The 12,157-nt window shown below is 37.5% G+C and overlaps 1 protein-coding gene across 3 annotated transcripts in view; it reads left to right on the top strand.

The window, feature by feature from the left end:
* The window catches only part of RICTOR (RPTOR independent companion of MTOR complex 2), an 84,455-nt gene that overhangs the window by 9,219 nt on the left and 63,079 nt on the right, over positions 1–12,157 (top strand). For all 3 annotated transcript variants that reach the window (XM_063128132.1, XM_063128133.1, XM_063128135.1), the window contains exon 3: positions 9,879–9,976. In XM_063128132.1, the coding sequence (XP_062984202.1) occupies positions 9,879–9,976 (98 nt within the window). The remainder of the gene's footprint in view (positions 1–9,878; positions 9,977–12,157) is intronic.

A 12,157-nucleotide genomic window follows, 5' to 3' on the forward strand; every position in this document is an offset into this window, starting at 1 on the left:
GTGATCTTTCAGATAGTCTGGACCCAAGTCATGTAGGATTTTAGTTATAACTAATACTTTGAATTATGCTTGGAAATGGACTGGTAGCATGTGAAGCTCTTGGCAGTTATATTGTAACTGGTCCTGGTCAATAGTCTGAGTGCAGTATTCTGGACTAGCTGAAGTTTACAAATATTTTTCAAAGGCAGCCCCATGTGGAATGCATTATAATAGTTCAAATGGAATGTAACTAAGGCCTGTGACAATTGTGGATGGATCTGCCAACTCCAGGAACAGATAGAGTTGATCCATTCATCTTCGGTATGCAAACACATTCCTGGCCGCTGCTAAAAGTTGGATATTCAGGTTCAGGATTAAGTCCAGGAGTACATCCAAAGTGAGCCTGATTATTCAAGGAGGCTAAGTCCATCCAAGACAGCTTGAGACCTTATTACCTGATCTACCTTTTGACCAAACAGGAATACCTCTTTCTTGTCTGGATTAAGCTTCCATTTATTTGACCTCATCCAGTCCATTACCAACATTAGGCACTGATTTAGAACTTGAAGTTTCCTTGGATTTAGATGGAAATGAGCAAGAGAGATGGGCATAATTGCCATACTGGTGGCATCAAACCTTGAAATTCTGGATGACTTTTCGTAGTGGATCTGTGAATATGTTAAATAGCATGGGGGACAAGATAGAACTGCAAGGCACACCATAGGCCAATATCAATGGTGTTGAGAGGTCCTCCAACATTACCATCTGAAATCGGCCCTCCAAGAAGAACAGAGCTTCCATAAAATTGTGCCTTCAAGTTCTGTCCAAGAAGGATACCATGGTTGATGTTATTGAAAGCTGGAGAAAAGTCCAGCAGAACCAACAGGGACATGTTCCCCTACCCTAACCCTAGTGTACATTGTACACCATGGTGACGAAAGCAGTCTCTGTAACCAATGCCAACTATGACAGCCTTTCCGAAGCTGGTGCCTTTTAGATGCTTTGTACTACAACTCCCGAGGTTTCCGACTATTGGCCATGCTGGCTGGAGCTAAAGAGATTGTAATCCAAAACGTCTGGAGGGCAACAGTTTGGGGAAGGCTGAACTATGGCATCCACATCAGCATGGTTACCAGCAATTTTATCTACAAAGTGTCATGGAAATTGGTCACAATAGGTGATTGAGTGATTGCATTTTCTTTTTGTGGGTCAGAATAGATTAATATTTTTATTAGAGGATATTTGAATTTACAAGTTAAAAGATAGACAGTGAAGCAGAATATATCAGGTGTTTGGTAGGTAGCAATAACAACTTGTCTATAATATGCCATGCATGCCCTTTCCATTGTGAAAGAATGAGAGCTCTAAGGATCCTGGCCAGGAGCCTTTGACTCCCTGAAGAAAAACCTCAGGTGATTCAAATGAGTTCTAGCCAGTGTTCAGTCAGGGTTATATTCTCTCTCTCTCTCTCTCTCTCTCTCTCTCTCTCTCTCTCTCTCTCTCCCTCTCCCTCTCTCTCTCTCTCTCTGCATATCATATTCAACTGAATTCATGATTTATTTTTATTTGTTTTTAAACTGTATAAACTAGCTTTCATTCACAAGGGAACCTAGGGCAGTGTGCATAATATTATAAGATGACAACTGCAGTATGATAACAGCAATAAAATTATATGAGAGGCATAAAAACTATTCAACCAGCAAACAAAGCAACAAATGATTTTAAAAATGATTTTTATTTTTAAAAACATCATTATTTAAAATGTCTGGGTAAAAAATGAATGTTTTCATGTGGTGCTGAAAAGAAAATATATCTCCTTCCAGAGGGCATTCCACAGTTGAGGCACCATCATGTATTTCTTTTCACTGATGGTGCTCGGAGTAGGGTCTCTGAAGATCTTAATGTACAGACATGATGATACAGGAAGAGGTGTTTCTTCAGATATTTGGAGCCCAAGATATTTGTAGCACATTGAATTGAGCTCAGTAGTGAAATGAGATGGGGGTGAGTGGGAATGTAATTCCATGAGAATTAGTGCAGCATTTCTTCAGATTCTTGGTCAACTAGTCAGAATGCTAGCAGCTGAATTCTTGATGTGTTGAAGTTTCTGAACCATTCCGAGGGGCAGACCCACTTATAACACATTACAATAACTCAATGAGGAAGTTACCAGAACGTGGATCACAGTGGCAAGATTATCTTTATCCAGGAAGTGATGTCATGTTATTTAAATATGACTGTTTATTTCTTAGTGTCTATAATTGCTAGTTACGTAAAATTCAGTTGGTGCTACTTTTACCAATCCAAGAAAAAATGAGCATGCAATTTTATATTAACTTGAAGCAATTTGCAGATAAATGCTCCTTTGACCCATTTCTCATTTTTATAAAATTTTGCCTTGTTTAAAATCTAGGCATATTTAATTTGAAAGCTTATTTAAAATTCAGGTGGCAGTTTGCATAATTGATACAGTAATGGATTTAATACATATCCTATTTTTTCAAGCTCCTTTTCACATCTTTGTGTTTTCACACAGTACAAATTGTGGTATACCCAAACTGATAATCTAATGAGGTTAAACAGGCATGCCAATATGTAATACTATGCAACACTTCTAAATTGAGAATCTTAGCTCTCTTGGTTGTTGAAGTACTCTGAATTTAAGACCTTGTGGAGAAAACATTGGAAATATGACTACAATCTAAATATATGATTACATTCTTTTCTGTACAATTTTTGAAATTCAACTAGTGTGCTTTTCAGGATTCTTTGCAATCAGAAACTAATGATAGTTCTTAATATTAAATACTATGAGATGTAAATTACAGAGAAGAGTGAAAAGCAGTTTATGGTGAAGACCTTGATTATCCACAGGGTTATTTGCTAACATAGGTATGTTAATGTGGCCAGTCCTGGCTCAGTAGAACCTGAAACTGTTAGTATATATCCATTTCCCAACAACCTTCAAGATTGAATACACACTTTCTTTCCCCTTATATATAAATCCTCAACTACACACTGATACGTATTATACACATGCACTGCAATCTGGGGATGGATAGGTACTGAAGTCGGAGAGAGCACTAATGAGAAAGTATTAACTCCTAACGAGTTTCTGGATGGAGGAGACTTCAGAGCAACCAGCAGAGTGGGGGAACTAGGGGAGGATACTGTGAAGTTTGCGGAGGGGATGGGAGAAGGACATTTGTGTTGATGGGAAATTAAGAGGGGCTGTACTAACGCAACACATTTTTAAAAGTTTAGTGTGAATGTGAAAGCTTTTCTACAAATCTTCAAGGACAGTATGCAAGAAAATTGCTTTAATGGTTTTGATTGAGGAAATTGCTTCAAGTTACATGTTCATTGCAAAATGTAACTGTAAAGCATGCACAATGTTCTGATATTTTTTCAATGACTCTGTAGGATGCCATTACAATTTATTAGGCTTTACAAGATTAAATTGTGCAACATAGAACTAGGGATGGGTGAGAAATTTATTTAATTGAGGGTATGTGATTTTTTTTTAAAGATTTCCCAAACCAAACACAGAAACGAACATAATTTATGGACAGAAATCTGTAAATTTTCGGTCCTGCAGTGCATTCCATGAGAGAGAAAAGCACATATTTGAAAACTGTGCAAAAATTCAATGTATACATTTCTAAAATGAAAGTAAAGATGCTCTAGTTAATGAAGGAATGTGCCCATTCATGAAAGATGTGCACAAAAATAAGTATAGATCCCCCCATAAACTCCCCTCACATAAAACTTCAGATGGAACCAGCACAGAACAGATGTGGAGGTAGAAAAAGGAGGAACTCTATGGAAATGGTCTTAACAGAACTGCTGATCCCTATATAAAACTGGAAATACTCTAAAATTTCTCTCAATTTTATGTAGTTTGAAAGGTGACTTAGCTGCAACACCTGTTAATTGGGATGATTGCCCATTTGTTTATTTAAAGTACTTTTTGTAATGGTTTTCCCTTGCTCAAAACAGTTCACAGAAAACCAAACCAATTTACATGAGTAACATTGTGAGAAGAAGAAATTGGACCAGTTTGTATGTCACAGTGGCAAATTGTGGGTTATTTAAGCCATGATTTGCAGAGATGCATTGCTGTGCACGAGCTGTATCCACTTTCTGTAAACTAACTCCAGTGCAAACCTTGGACCGCCTGGATTATTTAGCCCCTAAACAACCCAATGGTATAGGTTTGTGTGTCAAGCTAACAACCTCTGATTGCGTTGATTGGAGGTTGCTTACAGAAAGTGGTCACAACTTACACATGGTGGATATCCTGCATCCCTGCAAATAATGGTTAAATAACCCATGGTTTCCTACCATGATGTGCGAACCAGATCAATCAGTTCTGGCTTTGGACCTTTTCCTTCTGAATTTTTTTTTTTCTAAAATGTGTAATATGAGATAAAGTTCTTGGATTTTTTTTAATTTCTCTTTTGGGTCAGATTATAGGACTGTTAGAAATTTCCAAATTTGCACTTGCATGCATATGTTGCTTTGTACCAAAGACTGGCAAATGGTCCCCAGAACTCACAATGGAATTTCAGCCATTTTTTGATTGACCCCCACCCCCCCAGGCATCCATGTTGTAAAAGCACCTTCTACAGCTGCAAAATTCAAAATGTGCTCATCAACCTAAAAAGGTTGGGAGGGGGGGCTGATATAGCTTGAAGATTTTTTTAGTTAAAATTGTGTCTAGCATTAAAGAATGATAGTTTCTGTGTATACTGTAAAGTTCAATATTTTCAGTGCTATGAAAGTTAATTTGATATCCAAATGTGCTTCAATTGTACTGAATGAGACTGTTTCTGCCTAAATAATACTTTATTTTGTTTATTATAAAATTTGTGGGTTCTATTTTCAGGCTCCCCCCCCCCCCACTTCTCATATGGCAATAACTAAGATATTGAGCTGAGGTAGGATAAGGTGTAGAGGTTTGTAGCTATTTCTGATATTGGGTATATTCACATATTTGCTTGTATAGAACTAAGGCTTTTAAGGTTGCAATCCAATGCATGCCTAGTACAGAATAGAACAATGAGACTGCTTACTGGGACTGGCCATTTTGAACATATTACTCTAGTAAGTTTCACTGGTTGCCAGTCAGTTTCCGGGCTGGATTTAAAGTGTTGGTGGTGACCTTTAAATCCTTAAGCAGCTTAGGACCAGTCTACTGAAGGAGTGCCTTTACCGGTATGTTCCTGCTAAAATTATCTTTAGATTATTTTCTGTCGGTGCCTCCTCCCACAGTAGTGCGATGATTGCCTTTGAGGAAAGAGCCTTCTGTGTAGTGCCCCTCCCCCCCATGGAGTACCCTTCCCAGGGAGATCTACCTGAGGTCTTCACATTATATATTTAGACGCCCACAGGCATTAAACTCCTAATCTGTTGCTCTGATTATTAACTTTATTGCTTGCTCTTTAATATGTTGAATGTTTCACTATTTTGATATTTTCATTGTTGTATTTATTGTTTGGGTTATTTTATTGTTTGGGGTTTTTTTTATCAGTGAAAATCTTCCCAGGGGAATTTTCCAATTGGGCAGTATGTAAATTTAATAAATAAAGGACACAAATGCGCCACTAAGCAGAGTAGATCTTACATCTAAGTATACACGCATAGGATGTTTTCTTTAATGTATACTACCTCGGGATGGTATTTTACCCTAAAACAGGGATGCATAAACTTTTCAGCTCTTGAGGGCCACATCCAGCCCTGAGGGCCACATCCATTGGTGAGAGGCTGCACATGTACCAAAATAATTCCATATTGCCCTGGTTATTAGAGATCTCAATATCAGTTTTCATTGTTTTCATTTCCTCAAACATGCCCTCCCCTATGCCTCCAATATCATTTCATTAAAATTTCATTAAAAGTAATTAAAGTAAATTTATTTAATCTTTATTTTATTTCAGTGGAATAGATTTGATTTGTTTAAACATCATGTGCCACCAGTTCCTCATTTTAGTTTAATTCCCCTCCACCTGCGTCATCAATCTCATTTTGTATTCACTTATTAAAATATAGTTCACTCCAGTCTGCAGCAGCAGCAACAGCACTGACACTTAGAGGGTCATAGAGACCTTGCACAGCAGCTACTAGAGCATCTCTTAGAAGGCACTCTGGTCTCCAGCATTCAGAGGACTACTAGCCTTCTGAGACTGGCTTGCTAGAACAGCTCTAGCAATAACAACAGCAACAAAAACTAGTGTGATGTAGTGACTAAAGTGTTGGACTGTTATCGTGTTGAAGAATGGTACAAGGAGATTTGGGATATTGCCATTAATGATAAATTGACATGTAATATAAAAGTAAGAAGAGGCATAACAAATAGAATGAATTTGAGGGAATTTGGAAACAGTTCCTAGTATATGTGTTCTCTAAGGGAAGTGGAAAACCACCACCAGAAGAAGTAATGAGATTTTGGAAGCAGGAATAGATCCCAAAGGGTGAAGGGGAGCAACTGTATTGTATTGTATTGTTTTATTATGAACAGACAAATTACAAATGTTAATAGATAACATAGATAACATCCTCCTCCCTCCCAATCCCTTTTCCTTTTGTGTCATGTCTTTTAGATTGTAAGCCTGTGGGCAGGGACTGTCAAGAAATACTTTTGTAAGCCGCCGTGAGAGCCTTTTTTGGCTGAATGGCGGCATAAAAATCCTTAAATAAATAAATAAAGATAAGCTTTGTTTTATTTTTTGTTTTTCTAAGCTTGTTTTGATTGATTGTTTATGTTGATGTATTTTAATTTGTGTTAATAAAAATTATATATATATAAAAGTGTTGGACTGGGAGTCGGGAGATCTGGTTTCTAGTCCCCACTTGGCCATGGAAACCCACTGGGTGACTTTGGGCCAGTCACAGACTCTCAACCCCACCTACCTCACAGGGTTGTTGTTGTGAGGATAAAATGAAGAGGAGGAGGATTATGTATGCCGCCTTGGGTTCCTTGGAGAAAAATGGTGGGATATAAATGCAATAATAAATAAAGAAATAACAAAAACCAGTGGTGAATTCATCAGTGGGACTTGTGTGAGGGAATGGGTTGCTCTAAATGTGGCCTCAAAATGTTTAAATTTTAAAAATGCTCTAATTTTCAGAAATGCCAAATAATACAATTATATATGCTAAGTTATAATTAATGCATTTGTGTTGTAAAATCAGTAAATGTTCAAATTTGGTAAGAAAATAAATATTATATATATTTCTATTAACCCCCCCCCCCAAAAAAATGGGGGGGGTGTTTCTGGAGGGGGAAAAACCTGGCAAAGAAGTTTATTTTTCATGACATCAAAATATTCAGAAACTGAACATCTCTAGTTATGCTTGCAACATGTTCTGTTTATTAAAGGTTCTACTCTGTAATGTAGTTTTGTTTAGTAGAGTAGTCTTTGTACATACAAGCAGGGAAAGGGACCAGAGATACCTGGAGAAAAGATCCAGATGTCTTGAGCATTCTTTATAAAATGAAATGCTGTGTGGAGAGGGCTTTTGAAGAAATGTACCCCATCCAACGTTATAAGAAGCTGACTTATACCTGATCAGATTATTTGTCCCTCTAGTCCAGTATTATCTATTCTTAACTGCCAGAGGCTCTCTGTGACCTCAGGCAGAGGTTTTCCCCATCCTGCTACAGACCTGAACCTTTTAATTAGAGATGCCAAGGACTAAACCTGGGATCTTTTCCATATAAACTATATGCTCTGCCACTGAGTTACAGTCCCATCTGAATTGTGTTATGTCTTCTAGCCATGACAAAGGATATTTTGCTTGCACATGTAGGGAGGAAGTTGTTTTTCTCCAGGATGTGATGATGGGGAGGGGTGAGGATATGTTTTTTTTGTGATTAGGCTTTTTGTTTTGTTTGTAAATGCTTTGGGGCCAGACTTCATTAGGGAGGCATGCGAAACCTCACCATAACATGCCATATATATGTTTTTTCAGTGATTGTTAAGGTCTCTGAAGAGGGTTTTTTTACTTACCCAGAGAAGAAAAAACATCATTAACTTTTGCTTGACAAACTCATTTGACCAAGTTAAAATGTTTTGCTTTTGAGGAGCTCCATCGAGGAAGCATCTTGTTTTTTGTTCATAAAAGCAATGAAATGAATTGTTCTTCTTCGTGGTCTCTGTGCATCACACATTATGGGCTCTGCGCCTGCACAGAGCTTCATTTGGAATCTTCCAAAGCTGAGGAATGTATTTGGCGGGAACCCTCCCTCCCACCGTCCTCTGCACATGTGTAGTTGGGTTCCCGCCTTCCCCTCAGTTCTCTTTCTACCAACTAGCAGTTAGGTTTTTTTCAGGACTTCACTCCGTGTCTTGAATAACTTCAAATCACTTCCATAGTCAAACTCTTTGAAAGCGAGGGTAGCTCTTGCCAGTATTATGCTGAAAGCACAAAACAAAAGAATAAGAAATTATATTTCCAGTGATGCTAAATTATAGGGAAGCAACTTTTCCCATCTATTATATACCCTTGAAATTAAGGGTTATAACAAACAGTTAGTGGTACTTATATACCAACACCGTTCTCTTTAATCTTCCTTTGCTTGTGGCTTGTACTACTTGCTCTTTAACTGGACAAAATGTTCTTTAGAAAGGTGCTTTTCCCTGTACTAATCCTGAACTTTTTGAATCCTATATGGTAACAATCTCTTCCTTGTCCAAAGAATGATTCCCCCAAATTCTGGTATGATGTGAAAGGAATTTCAACCACAATAGTGATGTTTAATGGTTTTTCGTACATTGCTGATTGTTGAATACTTACACTGCCACTGCCTCATAACAGTTGGCTACAGGCGTGAATTAACATAAAATATAAGTTGGTGATTGTTTTGCAGTCTTTTAATTTGGTTAGAATTGTTATTTGGCCCTTTTGGAGCAAAACCCAAAAGAACCAAATCTGTAAAGTTATAAAATTAAAGCATAACGTTCTCTTCCCCACCTCCATAATGGAGTGAACTTATTTATTCAAATTGACAACAAAGCTTCACAAAGTTGGATTTAGAAGCAGTTTGTTGAATAACACTGGGATCTGTTTTCTGGATCCCTATGCAAGGTAGACACCTGAGAAATGGTGGGGGGGAGGTTGTAGGGAGCATACATGAGGAAAAAAGATTCTACATTGCAGAAATTGGAGAGTGATGGGGATGCCAATGGAAGGGTAGAATTGCCATGCTCATCCTTGCTCCCCCTCCCCACCTCCACCTCCCCACACATGAAGTTCTTACATGTAAGTGAAAAACTGAAAAAAGGCTAGGGAAATTCCTCAGTTCTTTCCTGTGAGTCTCAACTAAGGACTAGAAACCTTTTGTGAAGTAGATTAGAATGGTTCCTGATTTGGAGCTGGGAGGGGTAGTCTTTGGAAAAGATACACCCTCACTGGCAGGTGCTTTATTACATGACAAGTATGTAACCACATCAGAAGTTTTGAACTATTATGATTGCCTTGTTTCTGAATCTATCCTTTGCTTATGAATATACTGCAGTCACAATCTTGTATGCATTTCGCATATTTAAATTTCAAACGTAATTTATGGCTCTTTAGTCTTGAGACAGTTATGACTCATTGAGGTTTTGTATTGAATAAACATACTTCTTGTTTGAGCAAGGGGATCATTCTCTTCCTTGTCTTGGAGCTATTGTCCTGCTACGAGGACATAGGCGGCTTTCTTAGAAACGTAATATAGTTTAAGGGCACAATTTGGTTGATGCATGCTGGGAATTGTAGGATTTTCTGTCTAAACGTGCATAGGATTGTGCGCTATGTCAAGAAAGACTGTTTCAGTCAACTGTCACTTGGAGGAGGTTCCATAGATAAAGTTTCCATAAATTGTGCCTACCAAAGCCATTTTTTTTCTTTTGCAGACCCCTCTGATAACCTGAGAGAGATACTCCAAAATGTGGCCAAATTGCAAGGGGTTTCAAATATGAGAAAGCTAGGCCACTTGAATAATTTTACTAAGGTAAGAATTTTGATAATTGTTTAAGCATTTGTATTTTTGTTTGCATCAAGTTTATAAAATGAATCAAAGAACAAAATTCATGTTATGAAAATCTGTTGTGGATTAATGATGTATTAATGAGATGATAAAGTGATCAGCGTTAGTTAAGGATCAATGCACCATTTCATGAATGCTAGCTGGCTACCTTCTAATTACTTGGTCATTCATGAGCTTAAGCAAGAATTTGAATGAATGAACCATATTGAATCATCTTGGACAGAAAAGGTGAGTTCATATTTTTGGGGGAAACATTAGCATAATTCATGGATTATCATTTCAGATATTGATGGAAATAGGGTGGTTGTAAGACTTTATCAAAAGGACAGAAATACTGAGCATGTCATATAAAGATATTGGCATACTAGAAATACTTAAGCATGTTACTTTGGATAAAGATATGTATGAGCAACATGAATTACCACTGACACCCATGAGTGTCAGTGGCAATTATTTAGAATGAAGTGTAACCCTTCATTCTAAATAATAATAATAATTGGTTGTAATAAGGAATAAATAAGTTTCCCATCACACTGCAGTTTATAGGGCACTGTTATATAAACTATTAATAAAGAACCTGACTACAAAATTTGTTGGACAAGTTTCGATTGGAAAGCATGCAGGATTTCTTCAGTCATAAATATATTGATAAATCACCATGGGTTGTTTGGAAGCAAGAGTGCTAGGCCCTGCCTCCTTGTCCACTTCCACTGTGCAAAGCAATTCAGGTATACCACATCTCTAGGTTGTTCTCCATGATGTGCAAACCTAGAACTCTTGAGTTGTTAAGGGAGAAATAACCCAGAGTTTGAAACTGTGGTTTGCTCTTAGTTTAAAACTCAGGATTGTCTCTCTCTCAACAACCCCAGAGTTCTGAGTTTTCATGTCAAAGAGAACAAGCCAGGGACAAGTGTCCCTGGGTTATTTAGTGCAGTGGAAGTGGGCAAGCAGGTGTGGGCCAACTCACTCCCTTGCTCTCTTGTGTTCCCGAATAAAATATGGTTAATCGTGGGTTTAATCATAGGTTGCTCATTATGTGCAAAGCAGGTCAGTGTTTTGGGTATAATTCAGTTGAATTTTTTTTTCAATAGGGGTTTGCCTCTCTTTAAAGGCTAAAGTTAATCTCTAATATTATTTTATTGTATTTTAATTTTCTGTGTTTTGAATGGGGATTTTCCTGTTGTAAAAACATTTATTTATATTTTGATTTGGAATTATTCTATACAAGTGAGACCTGCACCCCCACCCACAAGAGGAGTGCTCCTTTTCAGGACATTTGGAACAGGAGTCTTGATATTCAGACCTCTCAGGGTAGGGGAAATTTCAGGAGGGCGGAAGTGGAAAAGTACATCTTCCCCCCTTTTATATCCCCACTGAAGCTCAAATATTCAGCTTCTGTCTTGCTATTTACTGTGTAATCTGTACAGCACCATGTACATTGATGGTGCTATATAAATAAATAAATAATAATAATAATAATAATAATGCACTTGCACATCAAGTAGGGTTTCTTTTCTTAGAGATACATATTATATCACCCCTTTGAATAAATGTAAGGGATTCTCTCATTTATGTAATTCTCTGTATATCTCTGTACTTCCATCTCCCCCCCCCCCCCCCCCCCCGCGGAATCATTATGATGCCAAGTATAAGAACTATTCATTGAAGGTGGCCTCTTAACTATGGAAAATACTTGAACAATTTCTGGCTTAGCTGAATAATTATGATATCGTTTAAAATATGTAAGCTTATGTTTTGTCACTGCTTATATAGGTGTAGGTAGCCACAATCAATCTCATTTCACTGGTCTATTTATCTGTATTATATGGTTTTGGGATCACATGTTGTAGCATACTTTTTTTAAAAAAAAATTGTTCACTTAAAAAATCAAATTTGTGAACTACAGCAAGATCCAGACTAAGGATATGTATGTTGGGCACTTCTGTGAAATCTTGCTAGCTGCATTTTGGGAAATTATGTATAACATGGAAATAGGGGGTGTGGGGGTGGGCAGCGGGAAAGCACTTTGAACTTTTATTCTTTTTATCCTGTGTTATCCTCAGACAGCTTTCATTGAATACAGGCTAATAGCTTTTCAGAGCTCTTGTGTGATGGAATTCTTTGAAGTATATACCAAGAACTAAA

Source organism: Elgaria multicarinata, chromosome 6 (genome assembly GCF_023053635.1).
Source record: "Elgaria multicarinata webbii isolate HBS135686 ecotype San Diego chromosome 6, rElgMul1.1.pri, whole genome shotgun sequence".
Lineage (NCBI taxonomy): Eukaryota > Metazoa > Chordata > Lepidosauria > Squamata > Anguidae > Elgaria > Elgaria multicarinata.